The sequence below is a fragment of the Hemiscyllium ocellatum genome, chromosome 12 (assembly GCF_020745735.1).
Source record: "Hemiscyllium ocellatum isolate sHemOce1 chromosome 12, sHemOce1.pat.X.cur, whole genome shotgun sequence".
In the NCBI taxonomy this organism is placed as follows: domain Eukaryota; kingdom Metazoa; phylum Chordata; class Chondrichthyes; order Orectolobiformes; family Hemiscylliidae; genus Hemiscyllium; species Hemiscyllium ocellatum.
In genome coordinates, this window is record NC_083412.1 from 25,168,519 (window position 1) to 25,191,530 (window position 23,012).

General features: G+C 42.0%; 1 protein-coding gene across 7 annotated transcripts in view; it reads right to left on the reverse strand.

Annotated features, from left to right (window-relative positions):
* Nucleotides 1-23,012, reverse strand: part of LOC132820986 (rho GTPase-activating protein 6) — a 535,965-nt gene that overhangs the window by 65,701 nt on the left and 447,252 nt on the right. For all 7 annotated transcript variants that reach the window (XM_060833423.1, XM_060833429.1, XM_060833424.1 and 4 more), the window contains exon 4: nt 1,936-2,192. In XM_060833423.1, the coding sequence (XP_060689406.1) occupies nt 1,936-2,192 (257 nt within the window). The remainder of the gene's footprint in view (nt 1-1,935; nt 2,193-23,012) is intronic.

The following is a 23,012-nucleotide window of genomic DNA, read 5'->3' on the forward strand; positions in this document are numbered from 1 at the left end:
TAACTAGTCAACATAAATTGGCCTTGCAGTGATGCAAAATACTGAACTTAAACTGAGAATTTCAATAAAAATCTTTACCAGCTTGGTAATAGTGGTCCTGTGTCATTGAAATCACAGTGCAAAGTGCACTTAGTGCTCACAACTTCACAGTTAGGAAGTGCAGTTTCATGTCTGTTGAAAGTAGCAATCTACATTTATTTCAAAATAAATGTCGGGCATTCCAAAGTCAAGCTTATTGCATCAGGTCTCAGTAAGTATATCTTCAGCTATCCTCACTATCATAGCATATAACCTGAGAACATAAAGACATTATCCTCTCTCTCATCTTGGATCACTTGAAGCACAACATACAATTGGAAGTAAGCACCTCCATCGTAAACTAATAGCTTAATACTAGCCCAGACACTTGCGTGCCTCAAGAACATTTTGTTTCTGTATAAGCGATAGCTTTAATAAAACGTCTGCTGGATTCTTCAATAACACAATATTAATACACAGATTATGTTACAGGAAATAACAAACATTCTGTATCAAGCAAAATATCCTGCTGGAGGCAAACTCAGATCATAGGTCAGAGAAAAAATGATGCCAGCTTCTTTACTTCTGTGTTTTTCTACTTTCGTGCTAAGATGACTGTCATGTTGAATTTTTAATGTTTCAAGTTCTGTAACTAAGATTTTGTCCGTGGGTACTTTGTACCTGAGATGACGCCACACGGGCGACATTGCGCACTTTTCACTGTACTCCGTACTCAACATGTGACACCATAAATCTAAATCTTAAAAGATCTTGGTCGTGTGGTTATCTATCACTAAAACCAACAACTTTGCTGATTTCTCTGTTTCACAAATGTTTGATGATCAGAGTGTCTTGATGATCAAGCCTCCCCCACTGTAGATTCCTGTCAAAACTTGTGCAACGTATGTTTAGAGACACACTCTCTCCTGTGCCTTCATTGAGCTGTGCCAATAAATCAAGCTTACTGTACTTTAAAAATTGTTAACAAAGAAACTAATCTTCAAAATCAAATCCAATTCCTGGCCTACCTATCTATTCAGCTACCAAAGGCATCTGACAACATATTTCTCGATTATGACCTTCAAATAACTTAGATGACTGGATCAGCACTAGGAATAAGATGAAAAAAGTGTATAAAGCAAGAGAGTTTAGATATATATACTCCTGAAAAGTTAACACTCAAGATTTTTGATGTGAAGTACAAATCAGACCTCTTCACCAAAATAAGTAACTTGGATTTGGATGGTATCTTTAACACTTAATTGCATTTGAATAAATCAAATTAATTCAAATCAACCCTCCTACCTAGACAGTCTATTTCATAGATTGAACACTCATTTCACTGGAAACATGTTTCTGCAGATCAGTTGCAATTAGCAAAACAAAAATCATATGGTAGCTACAGACAGCCAGCTGCTGTTTGGAGTGTAAACTGACAGTCAAACACAGATTGTCATCTCAAATATAAATTGTGAAGCTTATATCCAGAATTTATCTATATGAATTGAAATTAGCTTCCTTTTCTGACTGCACCACATTAGCCATATTGTATCATGGATCATTGGTTTCAGTGATCAGATTTGAAAATGGGAAAAATGAAACACAAACTTGCAGAGGTCCTAGATTTCTCAATTGATAAATGTTACCTTGGAAAACTATCCTTTCTGAATACAAAAGCAACCATGCAAATTCTTTCACTCTGTTGCTGCATATTGCTGTGCCTGTAAACAGTTTAGCCAAAGAGTATACTTAATTAATGATCAATATTAATAGTAAGCGTGCAAAAAGTTTTAAATTTTGACATATTCCTGTCAATTATTATTAGCATAAATATATGAGACATACAAGAATGGAAGCTTTCTACAGCAACATACAGGACAAACTTTGGCAAGGTGGTAACTAATGTTAATATATTACCCGTCTTCTCACACGTGGGACAGCTTCAGGCGTGTTTGGTGATGTTGGTTCATTTAAAGTTTCTGAGGTTGAGCTGAGAGATGAATTGCTGCTGGAGAGTTCTTTGTTCTGTCTTCTGGTTCCAAATGGCAAGATTGATGCCACCAGGTCTGAACTGTCTTTCTGCTCCTCTTTCAGAGCATCCTGCTTTTGCTTATGGGCTCGATCATTGACAATCACTTGAGACAATGGCATAGCAAAAGCATGCGGTGCGAATTCTGTTGATACATAAACACATTTAATTAACAAGGCCAAATCAATTCCTTTCTCAGATTAAGTATTGCAACATACTATGTGGACACAAGTGGGACTGATTGTATTGAGTGACTCAATCTCATTGTTCTGTATGTTTTAATTAATATGGAAAAAAAGTTATAATTCAAACCACTTTTCACCACATGCAGCGCTACTTCAGTCTAAGGTTGGAGAAACTGAAACAGTATGTGTACACAAGACATGCAAATCCCAAATGTTACAAGATAGTTTACATTACAACACTGCTAAGACCACTATTGCACAAACAGATACTCGTCAGCAAGTGCCAACTTCTATTAAAATGGCAAATGTTTGGCTTAGTGGTGACATTCCCATATCAGGGTCTTAAAATGCAGGCTTCTGATCACATTCCAGATTATCCTCATGAGTAGAATATTGAGCCCCATTCTGAATTCTGCTTCGGTCTCCAAGAAAGTACTTGTTTCTACTGTACGTGTTCATGATGAAGAATAGTTATTTTGTGCAGTCACTGTTGAAAGGGAAGCAAACTTAACAAAGTTGTTATTTAGGGAGCTGTCTTTTGACAAATATTAAACCTAAGCCCCAGCCGCCCTCTTGGAGATAGCAACCCAGTTTACAAACATCAATAAACGACCAGATAATCTGTATTAGTAGTATTGGTTTGAGTATAACTATTCATCAAGATACTGCGAAGAACATCTCTGCTGGTCTTCAAGATAATGTCATGAGATCTTTCATGTTTACATGAGGTTTAACAGTACCTTAGTTAACATCTTATCCAAAAGTTGGGACTTCCAATAGTGCAGCAATTCTCTCAGAAATGCACAGACTTTACCCTCAGGTCTTTGAAATATATTGTACAGAATATGCAATGTATAACATTGTGCAATGCGTACTTGTTACTTTTATGGTCCTCTATCACTACAAATTTTTATTCCATTTATATCACACTAATGGGACAATTGCTTGGAGATTGCCTGGTATTTAGAAATAGCTATGATGGCTAACCTGTAAATAGGTCCACATAATTGCATACATTTTGCGATTAGATTGCACTGTTATTTTGCAATTATATATTTGCGAATGCCTTGATTTGCAGATACACTATTGAAAATTAGAAGGGTAAACTTCAGAATTGCCAGAGAGTAAAAAGAGTCTTGGATCTGACACCCATCACACATGCTGGAGCAGTTTCCCATCCTTTCTCATTAAATTCAATTGTAAATAATGTTTTGAAAATTATAATCACATATTCAACCTCAGAGAATGATTATGCACTTGTTAATGCAAAGCATTTTCCAACACCCCCACCACCACCCAAGCCCCGCCGCCCCCACCCCCACACCACCGATCATCCCCTCCCCATTGCCAATTGTCCAAATAGCACATCCTTATTAGCACTAATAGAAGATATTCAAATGCACGTTGACACCTCAGGCTGAATTTTCCTTGTCCCAGAACAACATAGGCAATGGCAAGTCAGTTGAGAAAATAAGGCGAAATTGAAACAAATGAGATTCTCAATGTCAGGGGTCAAAAAAACCTGACTTTAAATTCAGATCTGACTTTAGATGCAAATCTTGCTAGCAAGTGGCGAGAGGCTTATTTGCATACATTAACATCTCATTAGTACCTTATCACACCTCCTTTTTATACAATTTTCTATTCTTGCAGGGAGAAACGACATAATGACAATTCCTGACAGGAAAGTGAAATGACGGAGCTAGTCATTCCAAATCCTCCATCTTGGAGTCCCCACGTCTCAGATGGCATTTTACGGGCAGCGTATGCTTGCGTTCACTCATTTTCAGAGGTTGGCATTTGACCTGTACCAAGCTGACTGCATCACACCATGGCACATCTCCAACCCACTTAGAATACAGTTCTCTCTTTCAATGCTGTACTTTGGTATACACCAACATCTTTCATTGTAATGCTGTTGCTAGGCCATTCTGCATACAGGAACAGGTACCCACCTCACGCCATGTCTAGATTCCCCTGATGTGAATTGTTAAAAGACACTAAGCTGCACGATGTCCTCAGTACTCATGTAACTGCTCATGGCCAGATTGGCCTAACCACGCTAGCATAAAATTTCCTTTTTATGGCCTGAGGGTTCTTGGTCAGTTCCACTGAGTCAAGCTGGTATTACTCTCTGATCACTGACTCCTGATGGCCCACTGTCAGCGACAGGATGACGAGAGGGCTGGCAAGGAAGGTGAACATGGAACTCTTAACCGCAGAACACATTGGAGGAGCTCAAAGAAAGATTACACAGGTTGGAGAATCGTGAAACCCCTGCTCAAGTCTCCAGTGGACTGACGGAAGAGAGTCAAGGGGAACAGCAAGCGGTTCTCCTTCCTCAAAAAAGGTGGTGTTCAGATGGCGAGACAGAGAAAAGAGAAGCGAGAAAAAAAGAGAAGCGAGAAAAAGAGGAGAGGAAGAGGAAGAAAAGAGAAAAGAGAAAAGAGAGGAGAGGAGAGAGGAGAGGAGAACCAGAAAAAACTGTCCAAATTCCAGAAAAGCATGCAGAGCCTACTCCTGTTGCAGACAATGGAGGCTGCTTTTGCCTCTGAGGCCTCAAAGATAATCTTCCAGTTTGGGATCCGGTCCATTGAGCAAGATGAGACGTGCTTACGTTTCTTCTTCCAGAAGGTAGAGCTCTAGGATAAGCAACCTGAAGAAAGAAGATGGCTTGGTAACATCATCTCAGTCCAACATCCTGAGAATTAGCAAATCCTTTTATTCCAGACTGTATGACATGAAGCCCACAGACGGCGCAACCTCCCAGTTGTTCCTGTCCTGTATTACAGAGATCTTAGATGACAGCACATGGGAGAGGCTGAACCAGTCGATATGTCTGGATGAGTTAACCAAGGCCCTCAAATCCGTTAAAAAAAGGGTAAAACTCCCAGAAGTGAGGGCTTACTGGCCAAATTGTATTCATATTTGTGGGACTTGATTGGCCAGGACCTGCTGGAGGTTTACAACAATATGTTGTTGGCAGTAGCATATGTAAATCCATGAGAAAAGGTATCATCATGATCCTCATCTACAAGTGGAAGGAGGAAAGGAAGGCTATTAGAAACTGACAAACAATTTCACTGTTGAATGTGGATTATAACAGTGTCTAAAGTCAATGCTAACCAGGTCAGGCCTGTTCTGAGATCAGTGATTCACCCTGAACAAACCTGTGCTTTACTGGGTAAGATGAACTTGGAGAGACTTGCGCTCCTGAAGGATACGATCGCCAATGTTCAGGACATGGGGGTGGTCATCTGCCTCATCAGCCTGGATCAAGAGAAGATCTTTGACAGGATATCACATACCTACATGAGGGCTGTCCTGACCAATACGGGCTTTGGGAGGGGAATCAAAAATTGGATCTGACTGCTCCACACAAACAGTTTGTGCAGTCTCAATCCTTGGATGGGAATCAGAAAGCTTCCCGAGCAGATCTGAAGTCGGGCAGGACTGCCCTCTCTCTCCTGCCTTGCTTGTGTGTTGTAATAGAGTCTTTTGCAGAGTCTATCAGGAAGGATGCAAACTTGAGAGAGGTGACTATTCCAGGCAGCAGAGGCCTGTACGTCAAAGCGTCCCTGTACATGGGTGATGTCATTGAGGATTGATCCATTATCTCCTTTACCATCAAGGCAGTGGATATGGTTTGGAGGGGCCGGGCATGTGCCAAAACCTGGGAGGAGTGAATCACCAAGGTGAGGGAGCAACTGGGCAGATGGCAGCACCTTGCCCTCTCCATTGCCAGTAAAAACCTGGTCTTCAGGTGTGAGGCACTCTCTGTTGGTCTGGTGCATTCCCCAAACCTGTGCCACTACAGTCACCCAAGCCATCTTCCACTTCATCTGAAGGTCAACGATGGACCGTGTCCACAGGGACACCATGTACAAAACTCTGGATAAGGGGAAGAAAGACGTATCCAACACCGCCCTCCTCCTGATGACCACTTTTGTGTGCAGCTGCATCAAACTGTGCATCAGCCCTCAGTATGCAAACACCAAGTGTCATTACACAACGAGGTTCTACTGTTCCCTGTGTTATAAAGTTTGGGACTGGCCTGTTGCTGTGGAATGCTCCAATTAAACCGCTTCCTATCATCAACCCTTCATAAAGAAATATGCAAAAGAAAACACCTTTGACTGGAAGTCCATTAGGCATTGGTCAGCACGTAATGTCCTCGAGATGCTGCGGGATAAGGAAAGGGTTGGTCCCATCATGTGTTCCCTGAGCAGTCTATCAAAAATGATTTGGTAGAATGCCTCATCACTAGAAATTTCCAACAAGCACCAACACGTACCTTAGCTGGTGGGGAGAAGGTCACTATATTAGTCTATATATTAATCAAATATATAACCATATATTCAATCCTTCTTGTATGCTCTGCCGTCAATTGTAGCCCTCATAGTGGCTGCGCTGGTGAAAAGACTGTCATATGTCTCCTTCTGCAATGTGCCTTTGGATAGGTCAGGAGAGAAATGCAGTGGTTCTTGTCAAGGTTCATCCCGAGCAGATCCGTAACGCAGGACTCTGCTCGATGGGCTGTTCCCCAGGACACACATCAAGACAAACACATTCTGTGCCTAGAGGATCATCAACTCTGTGAAAGATGCCCTATCTCTGCTTGGCACTTGTTGGTCTTCCATGTAAAGAATTGCTCTTGACCGAGTGTTTCAGATTGGGACATTCCAAGGTCCAGGACTATGTGCTGAGGGACGGACTAAAGCTTGGGAGAGCTGCTGCCAAGGCAGTGTTGAAAAACCAACATTTTAAGGTCTTTCTGCCAAAGGACAATGGGGGTCCGCTCAGTTCTCAGACCCTCTCTTTGCCACAGAATGAATGGAAATACTTTCCTGCACAAATAGGAAATGTCTTTGGTTTGTGCAACTGCAGGAAATGTTAAATTCCAATGCTTGTTCTTTGTTGATTTTCAAAGAGTGTACAGAACTGCTTTAAGATCATTGAATATCTACAGTGCGGAAGCAGGTCATTCAGCCGGTTGAGTCCACACCAGCCCACCCAGTCTCATCCCCTCCACCCTCTTCCTGTAAACCTGCATTCCCATGGCCAAGCCACCTAACCTGCATGTCTTTGGACTGTGGGAGGAAACCTACACAAACACAGGGAGAATGTGTAAACTCTACCCCAGAGTGGAATCGAACCCAGGCGTTTTGATGCAGTAGAGTTAACCACTGAGCCTCCATGACAACTTTAGTATCTGTGTACCTCCCATAAAGAATTTTTATGAATAAAGTGCAACTTTGCAGCAAAAGAACTTTACAAATATGAGCTTCTGTGTGAAATTAAGTGACACTCATGCCACCTATGAGTCCTCAAAACTTTACACCCTTTTTGTTTCCCTCCTACTACATGTACCAAGAAGGGCTATTTGTAGCTGGCAGCATTTGAACTGATGCACTGCTGGGCTTTAAGTATGGAGCCAGTGGTGGAAATCATACAAAATCTCAGCAGTGGCAAGTACTTTCGCTGGAGAATGCACAATGGTGTGAGCATAGTGCTGTACAGATGCAATGCATACATTACGAGGTGAGCAGCAGGGAATTGAGAGACAACTTGCTTGAGACACATCAAGCTCCCAAAATTGACATTTCATTTTTTTTGGCAAGTTCAACACTGATGTTCAACCATCTGCAGACACAATCTCATTCATTTTTGTCCTTTATATGTGCATGGATGATTTTTTAAAATTTACTCATGGAATGAGGGCATCATTAGCTAGGCTGACATTTATTGCCTATCCCATAGGGCAGTTAAGAGTCATTGCTTCAGGTTTGGAGTCACATGCAGTCCAGACCAGGTAAGGATGGCAGTTTCTTTCCTGAAGGACATTGGAGAAGATGGGCTTTCTCAACAATTGACAAACGTTTGATGGTCATCAATACACTCTGCATTACTTTTTCAAATCTAACTCAAATTCTGCCATGATAGGATTCAAACTTGGGTCCCCAGAACATTGCCTGGGTCTTTGGATTAACAGTCCAATATTACCACTACACACTTGCCTCACCAATAACTGAAGAATGTTTTTGTTCAGGTTTCCATGATTATTGATTGCTATTTTATTTTTCAAAAAACAAACTGTTGGAACTGCCATCAATTGTCAATGAAGTATAGAGCAATTATAACATAGATCCCCTACTGTGAAACAATCGTCTGAAAAACAATAGTGGCAATTCATTTGTCATTTGACAAAGGCCTGTAAATTGTGGTCAATAGGTACCAGCTAAACAAGACATTTATCAAATTAGAACTTAAAACGCATTGCCAAAAAAAATCTTGAAAGTTGGCCAGACTGATGTTTTTATCATTACAAAAACACACATGGAATTTGAAGGTAGTCTTAAACATAAAAATCTATTTTTGTCTTAATACAGTATCTCAGTGAAAAAAGTAGAAACTTCCATTTATATTAAATGCCTTTCACAAGCACGTCTCAAAGTGGAAAGTGAAGTACATTATAATGTAGCCACTATCATGATGGAGGAAATGTGACAGAAAGATCTGACAGCGTTCAACCAATGGTTAGATATCCAGTTTTACTCGTGTTGTCAAGTAAAGACAAAAAGTGGCTGGAACTGTTTTTTTAAAAAGGATTCATTTGTGGGATGTGGAAGGATCAGCATGAATTGCTTATCCCTCAAAGCTCTTGAGAAAGTGTGAGTTGTGCTGCCTTCCTGCACCAATGCAGTCCATTTGGTGTAGGTACATCAACAATTCTAGTGGAAGGATGTTCCATGATTTTACCCAGTAATGAAGAGACAGCAATATGTTTTCACATTAGAATATGACATGACTTGGAGGGGATTTGGCAGTTCATGGTCATACCCTCATTCCTGCTTCTCTGGATTTCCTAGGTAGTAGGGAACAGAACTTGCATGCTCTTCTTTGAAATAGCTGGATGTAAAAGGTTCTACTGCACTGAAAGAGCAGATGCTTGATGGCTCTTCTGAAAGACACTAGCTCTGACAATACAGCACTGAAGTGTGAGCCTAGATAAGGCTTTCAAGTTTCTGAAGTGAGATTTAAGTTTATAACTTCTTTAAACCATTTATGGCTTTCTTACTTTTAAGAGGAAAATGACAGATCACCTTGAGAGAGGTAATACTGGCTAGTTCAGAGCTTCATACTCAGGAGCAGTTACCTTTTTGTGTGTTTCTTATGCAGCTTATAGAAGAAATCAGAACACTTGCAATAATGGCACCAAAACAGAATGTTGGCATGTTCAAAGGTTGGAGAGAAAATAAGTCTCCTCATCAAATTTCACTTGCCAGAGGACATATCATATATAAACAAGGTGTAATCGTGCGATGTGGTCAGGTCTGATACAGTTATGTCCTTGGAATCAACTTGAAGGAAATTTACCGGTTCCAGATTTTAGAAAAAAAAAAGCAGCAATTAAATATATTTTCAAAATATGTTTACAGCTACATTAGCCAATTATTTCCTTTCATTGTGAGGTTTTGTTAACTTGACTTCACAATTCATACTCCACTAGATCCTTATTGGTAATTTTTCCGATTGTGTTCCCACTTTGATCTGTAGATTCATTATCTCTTCAGTTATGTTTTGATTCTCTCCAATATACAAAAGTCATCAAATTGGCCTATGTGACAGAAAACACACATATATCCCAGAATGATACTGAAGTGTAATGAATGAAATAAGTAAATAACCAATTTATCAGATCAAGAAACACAGGTACAATGAAGCTTCCTTTGCAGAAACTTATCAAATCAACATTACAGCGATAGTGATCACAAAGAGCTGATTTGAACTGAGTAGAACACTTGGCTCCATAGGTAATTGAGTAAAGCCCGCTGATTTGTGACATGCATTTTGATTTGGACAAGAACACTTTTCTACAAAAAAAAATAGTAATTCACATCAGCCTAATAATTTTTCTATGTTATGAGCCAGTGCATTATCAGAAATAAATATACTTGTTTATAGAAAGTCTCAAACGTTCCACTGTTGGTAAATATACTCAAATCCCTCCACAATGCTGTTTATTAAATCATACTGAAAAAGGTCACACTATATTTTCATAATTTGTTAGGTCAGAGTTATGTTTCAAATAGACTATGCGTGCCTAGTCACTACATGTTGATTAGACTGGATTCCCTACAGTGTGGAAACAGGCCATTTAGCCCAACGAGTCCACACTGATTCACCAAAGAGTGACCCACCCAGACTCAAACCCCTACAATTCCCTCTGATTAGTATACTTAACACTATGGCCAGTTTAGCATGGCCAATTCATCTGACCTGCACATTTTTGGATTTTGGGAGGAAACTGGAGCACCTGGAGGAAACCCATGCAGACACAGGGAGAATGTGCAAATTCCACACAGACAGTCGCCCAAGGTGGGAATCGAATCCAGGTCCCTGGTGCTGTGAGGCAGCTGTGTTAACCACTGAGCCCACAATGATGCTGAAGCAAGATGAACCTTAAGTAACTGCAGTAGACTGAGCTTGATTTCTTCCAGGGTGATTCAAAGGATGCAAGTTGCACATAAATCAGGTTTAAGTAACCCTAACTTGAATTTAAGTGCTACCTTTCAAAGATCTCTCTGCGTCAATCTAAAATATATACATATTTATTATCAGAATATGGGCATTATTGTTAAAGGTGACATGTGCCATCTATCCCTAGCTGGTCTGCAGCGGTGGTGCACTGTCTTCATTAGCCTTTCCAGTCTCCTGTTGAGATTTGTTATAAACCCTTTGCTTGCTAAACAACTTCAGAAGGCAATTAGGAGTCAATCACATTGGTCAAATATAGACCAGACCAGTCATGGATGGCAGATTTTCTTCATTAGAAGCACAGTTGTCAATCTAGCAGCACCTTGGTCACTTTTTATTTACAGCTTACCCAACCCAAACTCAAATGGACAAATTTTGATGACAGGATTTTGAGTTCATGCTCTCAAGTTCAGTTCAAGCATCCAAAAGACTCGTACACTACAAGTATATTACTATACTCTATTGAGACCACACTCTTGTACTCAAGTCACCATTTATGTCTTGCCCTCACGAAGAGTCTAATTTTGCACTGGACACTCATAGCTGTTGAAGTCTTGCATTCATTCATTGTCTTTAGCCTTAGGGCAAGTATCACAAGGAGATTCATCAGCCACTTAATAAGACAAGTAGCTGATGTCACCAGGGGTGGAGGTTTTGAACTATAGGGAGAGGCTGAATAGGCCGGGGCTATTTTCCCTGAAACATCAGAGGATGAAGGGTGACCTTGTAGAAGTTTCTAAAATCATGAGGGGCATGGATTGGGTGAATAGCCAGGTTCTTTTCCCCAAGGTAGTGGAGTCCAAAACTAGAGGGCACAGGTTTAAGGTAAGAGGGGAAAGATTTAAAAGAAATGTAATGCAGAGAGAGTGAAGCGTATATGAAATGAGCTGCCAGAGGAAGTGGTGGAGGTAGATACAATTACAGCAGTTAAAAAGGCACATGGACAGGTACATGAATAGGAAGGGTTCAGACTTGTAGCTCTAGATTCACCATACTAGATAACATCAGCAGTGAGCCTCCGGTGAAGCGCTGGTGTTATGTCCCACTTTCTATTTATGTGTTTAGGTTTCTTTGGGTGTTTGATGATGTCATTTCCAGTTCTTTTTCTCAGAATGGTAGGTCAGGACCAAATCGATGCGTTTGTTGATAGAGGTCCGGTTGGAATGCCGTGCTTCTAGGAATTCTTGTGCGTGTGTCTATTTGGCTTATCCTAAGATGGATGTGTTGTCCTTGTCAAAGTGACGTCATTCCTTGTCTGTGTGTAAGAATACTAGTGACACTGGGTCATGTCTTTTTGTGGCTAGTTGATGTTCATATATCCTGGTAGCTAATTTTCTGCCTGTTCGTCCAATGCAGTGTTTGTTACAGTTCTTGCAAGGTAAATGATGTCTGTCTTGTTGTCTGTGTAGGGTCTTTTAAGTTCATTAGCTGCTGTTTAAGTGTGTTGGTGGGTTTGTGGGCTACCATGATGCCAAGATGTCTGAGAAATTGGTGGACAGCATTTATTGTGTAACCACTCCTTAATACCCCACTAGTCAAAAGAATAGCAGAACAAAATGACTGCAGAATGCTTAGAGAAATGATTGACAATGCCCACAATTGACTCCGTAAATACAACCAGGAAATTTCACACCAAAAAGACTTTACTCACTAACACAACAGACCATGAATGGACAGAAAGTAAAACTAGCCATAGGCATTAGTCAGCAGAAAACAGATAAAATGAAAAAAAAACTTGACCTGCAGAAAAAAAGCCTAGATAAATTCACAAAAGAGCAACACAGAAGCCTGGATTAAAAAAAAACTTATCAGATCGACCCCCTAACAGACACTGAGAAAGCCCTCTTAGTAAAAGGATTAAATTACAACTTCAGAGAGGTGATCACAAAGGATTCCTTAGGAGTAACAAACTCACAGAGGAGACCTACCAAACCATCAGACAGTTGCACCATTACTAACCAGGAAAAATTAAGGAAAGCACCAGAAAGACTCAAAAGAGTCAAATATTGTAATTCTACTTGCAGACAAAGGACGCTTGACACTCATTTTAAACAAACCAGACTACTATGAGAAAGTGAATGCACTGCTTGTAGATACTGACACATACCAACAGGTGGCGATAGACATGACCCCCCCCACCCCCACAACTAGAGAACCCAATCACAGCCTCACTCACAAAACTTAAGGAATCAGGACAATTAAACAAGACAGACTTCTGAAAAATGAAACCAGATGGATCGAACACGCCAAACGTCTATGGACTAGCCAAACATGGAGCCCCCGCCTCAGACCCACAGTCTCACTACCTGGAACACCAGCATACAGACAAGCTAAGGAACTCCACAAAAGACTAAACCACTTAGTACAGGACCCACACCAGTCATTCACTGTACCCAAGAATTCCTGAACACCAAAGACACCAAGAGAGAAAAGGATGATGAAATAATGGTCTCCTTTGATATAACAGCCCTGTTCACATTCATCAACATCAACCTGGCCAAAGAAACACTGACTAAATTATTAGAAGAACCAAAGACACATACATCAAACACCACCAACCTCATCAGCAAGGACAATATCATCAAACTCAGACATATGTCTCACCACCCACTTCACTTTCAATAACAAGAACAAGCAAATCAACAGAACACCAATGGGATCACTGATATCAGGATTCCTAGCAGAAGCAGTAATACAGAGACTCAAACAAACAGCTCTGCCAACCATCCAACCCAAACTTTGGGTCCGCTACATGGATGACATCTTTGTCATCACTAAATGAATCAAATTAGAGGAAACCTTCAAGACCATCAATAATATCCTTACTGATATAAAATTCACTAAAAAGGAGGAAAACAACAACAAACTGCCATTCCTAGATGCCACAGGAAAGCAAACAGCCAATGGGGAACTTCAAGCCAGCGTCTATAGGAAAACAACACATCCAGACCAAATACTCAACTAAAGAAGCAATCATCTCAACATCGACAAATGGAACTGCATTAGGACATTTCAATGAGCCACCACTTACTGCAGCACAGAGGAATGACAAAGAGCAGAGGAAAATCACCTATACAGCACTTTTAAGAAGAATGGGTACCCAATGAACACAGTCCGCCGATTTCTCAGCAACAAACCCAAACAAGCAGACAACGCACCCAGAAGATCTAGCCTGTTTACTCTACATTAAAGGCATCTCTGAAATGACTGCCAGACTACTCAGATCTCTTGGCATCATAATAGCCCACAAACCCACCAACACACTAAAACAGCAGCTAATGAACTTAAAAAGAGTCTACACAGGCAACAAGCAAAACAATCATCATTTACAAAATACTTGCAAGGACTGTAAGAAACACTACATTGGACAAACAGGCAGAAAACTAGCCACCAGGATACATGAACATCAACTAGCCACAAAAAAAAAATGACCCACTATCACTAGTATCCTTACACACAGACAAGGAAGGACACCATTTTGACAGGGACAAACACCCATCCTAGGCTGAGCCAAACAGAGAGATACACGAGAATTCCTAGAAGCACGGCATTCCAACCAGAACTTTATCAATAAACACATCAATTTGGACCCTATCCACCACCCTCTGAAAAAAAGAACTGGAAATGACGTCACCAAACACCCAAAGGAACCAAGACACAAATAGAAAGTGGGACAGAACACCAGCACTTCACCGGAGGCTTACTGCTGATGTTACCAAGTATGGTGCAGAAATGTGTAAAAACAAACCTTCCAGCTCAGTGAGCAAACTCACATCCAGGGGCCAAATGTTGGCAAATGATTGCTAATTGAGAATATTTAGTCAGCAAAAAGGAGTTGGACTGAAGGACTGTTTCCATGTGAACAGCTCTGTGACTCTTTGCAATTTGCTGTTACTTAAAGGAAGTGTAAAACCGTACAAAATTGTCAATGTTCGAGAAATTTGACTGCTGAGTGGGCAGGCATGGCTTACATGACTTATAATGGCTAAGTCTAAACATTCCTGATGAAGGGCATATGCCTGAAACAGTGACCCTCCTGCTTCTCGGATGCTGCCTGACCTGCTCTACTGATCCAGAGCCGCACTTTTTGACTCTGACTTTCCAGCATTTGCAGTCCTCACTTTCTTCTCAATGTGGCCCAACCAGCGATCCCTAAAGGGAATGCTGGAAGAAGTTGAAATAACTCCAGAGTCTGGAATCCCATCATCAAGTCACTCTTTATTTACACATGGAGAGCCCTTGACACTGACCAAGCTCCATCAAAGCCAGCTCTCAGTGAACAGGATATCTGACTGCCCCAATCAGGGAACTCATATTCTATGACGTCTGGGGACATAGGCCAGTTCTTTGTCTGGTAGCTCCTCCTGGGGCATTTTAGCACCAGGTCAGGTTCCTCCAAATCTTCCTCAGATACAGATGGTGTGTAACGCACAGCAGCTCACCTCTGGTAACCAGAGCATATCAGAGAAATCCATTCTCTTCTTCAAGCAGCAAAGGCATCCAGGCAGTGAGTTCTGCCATGTCCATCTCAGATTCCATGACGTCTTCAACGCTTGATGGAGATGCCTTCTGCTACTATTTCCGACTGCTCAGAGGAACCGGCCACAATTTGCTCCTGAGCTGAAAAATGTGTTGCTGGAAAAGCGCAGCAGGTCAGGCAGCATCCAAGGAGCAGGAGAATCGAAGCTTCGGGCATAAGCCCTTCTTCTGGAATGAGGAAGGTGTGCCAAGCAGGCTAAGATAAAAGGTAGGGAGGAGGGACTTGGGGGAGGGGCATTGGGAATGTGATAGGCGGAAGGAGGTTAAGGTGAGGGTGATAGGCCAGAGAGGTCGGAAAGAAGATTGCAGATCAAGAAGGCGGTGCTGAGTCTGACGGTTGGGACTGAGATAAGGTGGGGTGGGGGAGGGGAAATGAGGAAGCTGGAGAAATTTGCATTCATCCCTTGTGGTTGGAGGGTTCCTAGGCGGAAGATGAGGCGTTCTTCCTCCAGGCGTCGTGTTGCCATGGTCTGGCGATGGAGGCGGCCAAGGACCTGCATGTCCTTGGCGGAGTGGGAGGGGGAGTTAAAGTGTTTGGCCACAGAATGGTTGGGTTGGTTTGGTTGGTGCGGGTGTCCCAGAGGTGTTCTCTGAAACGTTCCGCAAGTAGGCAGCCTGTCTCCCCTACTTGCGCCAGCACCACTCCCCACCTATTCCTCCACTACACTGATGACTGCATCGGCGCCACCGCATGCTCCCACGAGGAGGTCGAATTTCACCAATACATTCCACCCTGATCTTAAATTCACCTGGACCATCTCCGACACCTCCCTTCCCTTCTTGGACCTCTTCATCTCCATCCTTGAGGACCGACTCTAAACTGACATTTTTTTTTTACAAACCCACCGACTGCCACAGCTACCTGGATTACACCTCCTCCCACCCTACCTCCTGCAAAAATGCTATCCCATATTGCCAATTCCTCCACCTCCGTTGCATCTGCTCCCAGGAGGGCCAGTTCCACCACAGAACACACCAGATGGCCTCTTTCCTTAAAGACTGAAATTTCCCCTCCCATGTAGTCAAAGATGCCCTCCAATGAATTTCATTCACATTCTGCACCTCTGCGCTCAAACCCCACCCTTCCAACTGCAACAAAAACAGAACCACCTCTTCACCACCTCCCCCCAACCCGGTCCTCACCTTCCTCTCCACCAACCTCTGCATAAATTGCATCATCCGCCTACATTTCCGCCACCTACAAATGGACCCCACCAACAGGGATATTTCCCTCCCACTCATATCTACTTTCCGCAAAGACCGTTTTCTCCACGACTACCTGGTCAGGTCCATACCCCCAACAGGCCACCCTCTCCTCCTGGCACCTTCCCCTGCCACTGCAGGAATTGCAAAACCTGTGCTCACACCTCCATCCAAGGCCCCAAAGGAGCCTTCCACATCCAAAGTTTCACATGCACATCCACCAATGTCATTTATTGTATCCGTTGCTCCTGATGCAGTCTCCTCTACATTGGGGAGACTGATGCCTTCTTGCTGAGCACTTTAGAGAACACCTCCGGGACACCCGCACCAATCGACCCCACCGCCCATGGCCGAACATTTCAACTCCTCCCCCCACTCTGCCAAGGACATGCAGGTCCTGGGTCTCCTCCATCACGACTCGACGTCTGGAGGAAGAACCCCATATCTTTCACCTTGGGACCCTCAGCCCCGGGGCATCAATGTAGACTTCACTAGTTTTCTCATTTCCCCTCCCCGACCTTACCCCAGTTCCAACTTTCCAACTCAGCACTGTCCTCGTGACCTGTCCCACCTGTCAATCTTCCTTCCCACCTATCCGCTCCACCCTCCTTTCCGACCTATCCCCTTTACCCCCATCTCCCTATTGCACTCTTAGCTACCTTCTTCCCAGCCCCACCTCCCCTCTCATTTAGCTCTCCATCCCAAAGGCTCCCAGCCTCATTCCTGATGAAGGACTCCGGCCCAAAACATCAATTTACCTGCACGTCGGATGCTGCCTGACTTGCTGTGCTTTTCCCGAAAAATCAAAGGACTAATGTCCAATTTTCTCTCACTGCTCTTTCTTGGTATTCCTTGTTATTAACACATCATTTAGATAAATGGCGACATGGGGTAGACCTTGAAAATATTCTCCATCATCCATTGAAAAATTGCACAGGCTGACAGTACCCTAAATGGCAGTCTCTTATATTGGTATAAACCCTTACGGGTAATTGTAGCATACTTTTGGGAATCCTCATCGAACTGCAATTGCAAGTACACATGTCTATTGTCCAGCTTTGTGAAGGATAGCCCCCTCCTGCCAGTTTTGCATACAAGTCCTCTACGTGAGGGGGTAGATATTTATCCGGCTGTGAAAAGTGATTTACCATTTGTTTAAAATTCCAACAAAGACGAACGACCCATCAAAACGATTAGGAATAGGCTACCAGAAAAAAATTGTTGAGGCAGGTACAATAGCAACATTTAAACATCATTTGGATAGGACATGAATGGGAAGGGTTTAGAGGGATATGAACTAAATGCAGGCAATTGAAATTAGCTGGGTTGGCAATGTGGTCAGCATTGACGAGTTTGGGCCGAAAGGCCCATTTGCATGTTATATTACTCTATGACTCGAGTATAGAATCACAGCTTGGAGGTGTGGATAGCAAATACAAAACAAAAAGAACATGGAATTCCGGGTTAGCACTGATATTCTCTGTACAAAGAAAGTAGAAGATACAAGAACAGTTTTCAGGTAGAAGTGAGTAAATACTGACCAGAACGTTACATGGAGATGAGACAGCAGGGATTTCATTAAAATGGCACCATTCCCACTTCCTGCATGAACCAATTTTGGAAGTCACAGGGAAGGTGTTGGGTAGCCCACTCATTTGTGGCTTCATTGAGCACATTGCATAGCCAACAATGGTGACATATGGGGCATTTCCTCTGCTGATGGGCTTTTGCCATTGGTGTTGAAGGCTGGCTCCAAGTGTACGACTCACCAAGAGGACTGGTGGCTGGGCAAAGTGGGAGCGAAGTAAGTGCCTCCTTCTCAGACACTGTGCCCATTAGTAGCTCCTCTAATCCAGAAGCTCTCCCATCAGCCCTGACAATCCTGGATCGCACCTTGGTTCAGTTGAGATCAAAAGACTTACTTTCAAGTTTGGGGTCCATCAGCATCCCTTCTTCAGGGCTGCCTCCAGTTTCATGGGGGCCACTACTGTTCCTCTGACCAGTATCTCTCAGAGGTAGAAGGACTGATGATCGTTAAATGGCAGAGAATGAGCTGGTCAACCAGAGGGGATGGCATCACTACTTTTAATGTTGCGGACAGGTAGCCCAGCCCCAGCACAAAATTAAGCTCTCTAATGGTTACCACTATTACTCCCACTCTGTTATGCGGGGATCAAAGGAGGAGCCAACTAGGAAATTCAGAGCATACAAGACACAGAGGTCAAACTAGTCCACATCTCAATTGTATTTGTGGAGTTTTATCATCAACAACATTTTGACTAGAAACATCTGTTGAGACATTTTTTTAAAAAAATTCACTCATGGGAGTTTAGAATCGCAGCACTTTTGCTTATTCCTTGCTGCCTTTGAAAGCTGAGGTTGGAAGAAGATCTCCACAGATACACAACCATCCAAAAGCATCAAACAGTGCCATTGAAGTCACTACTGTCACCAAGTCCTGCATTAGTTCAAAGAAGCTAGGCTCACTGCTTCCCACATGAATTTTTCCTTGATAGTAGCTACTTTTGTATTAAAGGATACCCATCTTTCTAGCATGGGCTGCACAATTGCCCAATATTGTAAGTGGCAATGTTATTTTGTCAGAACATGCTTTTATGATTTTGAAGCTTGGCACACAAGTCTAAAACACTTCTTCACATCAAAGTGGTTTACCAAACTGTTTTATGGAAAGATTGATGCATGAATGTCGCAAAGAGCACTAAACCCAAAGACGCGCAAGAAAAATAATCTTTTGAACTTGTGGTTGTCTGACATGCTGCCAAAGTAATTCATGATGGGGAGGAAATGGTCATGCATGATTTAACATTAATTGTGTGATAACTTCCTTCCAGAGGATGATATTTTAATATTATCTAAGTAATAAGACAGTGATCATAAATATCATCAGGTTATAAATGATGGTCTCTATTTCAGTATTTTAACATACAGGATGATTATAAACTGTAGCTGTTTTTGGAATTAGTGGCTACTTGGGGTCAGTTAGCTCAATTGGCTGAATGCCTTCTTTGTGATGCAGAATGACATCAGCGTGGGTTCAATCCCTGCATTGACTGAGTTCCTATGAAGGACTCTCCCTTCGCCGGAGGCTAAACCAACACCAGTAACGAGAGAGAGTGCAGTCCTACGGTCTGGTAAGACTATGGAAACTTGACTTTCAGTTGGCATCTCAGTGAAATGCTAAGGCATGCAGTGAGAATTGGGCAGCATAGCAGTCATAAGACTGGGTTAACAGTTCCAGTCCCACCATGGCAGCTAGGAAATAAAAATGGTCTTAGAAGTAATTCCCTTTAGGGAAGGAACCCAATGTCCTTATCTGATCTGCCCTGTATGTAACTCCAGACTCTCAATGATGTGGCTGAACCTTATGTGCCTGCTGAAATGGTTTAACAAGCTGCTCAAGTTGCATACACCAAATAGATGAACAACCATCTTCTGAAAGGCAATGGGTAATAAATTCTGGTCCAACCAACAATACCTGTAATTCACAAATGAATAACAAAAATACAAAACGTGTTTGGCCCCAATACTAACCAGCATGCAATTGCACTCTTAACATGATTCAAATTCAAATCTTGAATCAAAGTGCCCAAAAACAGTTTCTTGAAAACTGTGAAATAGAGCAATCCTCAATTAGCAAACCAACAAATTGCTGAACTAACAAGTGCTGTAAAATGGTCCTGCATGCCATGGAAATGGTCCTTATATACCATGCCATCAAAAACAGAACACCACGTGGAGATGCAAGAATGACTATTTGCAGTCTTTTAGTGTGACTCAATTGTTAAAACTCAATCCAGTGAAGTTATTTTTCTTATAGTGTCTCATGTTCTATGCCGAAACAGCTAAGTCTGCAACCCAGCAAGAAACCTGGAAGACAAACCCAAAGGATAAAACTTGGGGTTTACGTGCATACAGGATTTCTGAGTCATGAAATTCTTATGAAACTATGACAGAATTTCCCATTTTCTACTCAATGACACCATCAGGCAGATGAAATGTTAGGTTATCAGACCTAGAGGGAGGTATTTGATAAATTTAAACAATTTGGCAATGGCAACAAGCACATGATTCTTTCCAAGAGGAAGCAAGAAAACCATTTCTGGTCATGTGCTGACCACAGTGAATCATGAGCCCACTTTGTCAGCGCTCATCGTGCTGGCAAATGCAAAAGCAAATAGCGGCAAATATTGACGTAAACTACGTTTTTAATATTTTTACGCTTTCTCCTTTAAAATAGCAAAGATTATTCAGAGCGTTCATAGTATACACCCCATTAAACAGATGAGATGACAAAATATTTAAGAAAAGTTGATAAACAGATTCCAGTCTTAAATTGTTGAAAGTGATGCTTATTTTCTTTCGAAAGATCACAGTTTATTCAATCTGTCCAATTGTAATGTTTACTTTTGTTTGAACAACATTTTAAAACATAAGATCCAAGACTCAAATCTTACCAGAAATCAGCAAAGTATCATTTCCAGCAGAGTTCATGCAGGATTTCTCACTAATATTTCTCACACTATATATCCAAACTTGTCTCAATAACAAATCACTACAACCCTATGACACCCCACTTCTCATTCTCCCTAGTGCCAAAACCTCCTGGATTCCTAGTGCTTCCACCATCTTTAAAGCCGTCTTCAATCTGGTCAAACACGGGCAGTATGTGGCACAGGGTACCGGGCACCCCACTTTACTGATAGAGACCTGGAGATTCTGCTGGATACAGCTGCATGTGGTGGTTGCCAACAAAGCATGCCCCAACTCACTCGTGACCAGAAGCCCAGAGGAGCCAGTGGTCAAAAAATTGTCAATGTGCAGTTTCTATCTGGAGGGTGGGAGAATGGAGAACTGCATATGAATGCAGAAAGATAACACAATAATGAAATGTTATTCCATGCTAATGCAAGCAAATAGGCCTCTCCCTGCATACTACCTGAGAAGCTGCTCTTGTCATTCAATACTTGGTTGGAAAATGGGACTTCTTGCTCTCAACAGGGGGAAACTCCTCAATGGAGGAGAAAGTGAGGACTGCAGATGCTGGAGATCAGAGCTGAAAATGTGTTGCTGGAAAAGCGCGGCAGCAGGCAGCATCCAAGGAACAGGAGATTTGATGAAGGGCTCATGCCTGAAACATCAAATTTCCTGTTCCTTGGATGCTGCCTGACCTGCTGCGCTTTTCCAGCAACACATTTTCAGCAGAAACTCCTCAATGTCAATCTCACACAATTCTCACAATGTTCTCATACGTTGTTTAGGGGCTAGGAAGATTCCAACCCAAATGTGTAATCTTGTTTGCTAGCAAGTTCCTCTATGCAAACATCACGTTTCAATGGCTGACTCATTACTAAAATACAATAATGTCCACCAAAAAGTACCTCAAACTTCAATTTCTCATGAAAAACGCATGTAGAAAAATAAACACTGCCTTAAAGTCAACATGTTCAACAATTCAATTTTTGTGGAAATGTGCAGAAATGTTTACTAATAGCCTGCACATTCAGCTCCAAAACCATGGAATGCTTATATAACAGGCTTGTTAAAAATGCAGTTGCACCCACTGAATATATTTGGTTTTCATCAAAGGATTAATTACAGTTTGATGATAATGATCACTATTCCCAAGAGCTGGGCTTGGCTCGACAACCTTAAAAGTGCTGTGCTTCACACCAGTCTATTAATAGGTCACCCGGAAGACGTCTGCTCAGTACATTAGTGGAGCAACCATTGGTTCTTGAAGCTAAGGTTGCATGCCAGGGATGGACAATACATTCACATCAGTGCCTCCAGTGCACAGAAAATGCCACTCATCTGGATTCTGCTAAGTTTCAGTCAATTTGAACTCAACGATTTGCAGAAGACAGCACTTATATTGGCGGAATGCCAGTGGGCATATATTCACGTTTCCACTTGTACACTAACCACAATGGCAACAGCCCATTTCTAAATAACACTCTTGGGCCAGAAAAATGATGAAAGGAGTCACTGTCTTGAAGAAAGAGGAGTGCTAAGGCTTGATCAAGGCTAACTATGAGAAGAACTATAAAATTTATGGCAATTCATGACACTGCTATGTGCAAATGACAGGCTACTATATTCCTCTGATTTAGTTGAAGTCATTACAGTCACGTACATAAATAAACAGATGAGAAAAGAATTTCTAAATTCAGTTAGTGAATACAATTCTTTATGAACTTTACCAATTGATAAAACAAAGATGCTGCTCGTGATGACAGTAATTTTATTTATTTTGCATTTGCATTTTGTTGGCAATCTTTAGCCAACTGATACCTTGATGTTCTGGAGGAAGTAGTGGTGAGCCTTCTCCTTGAGGTATTCCAATTCATATCGTGATGACATTTCCTCTGAGCTGCTAGCCAGGGAATTTAAAGATGTTGGCCCATCAACCAAGCAGATAGGATGATGGAGGATCCAACTTAGAATGGTGTGTGACAGGGAGGCAAAATGTTATTACCATG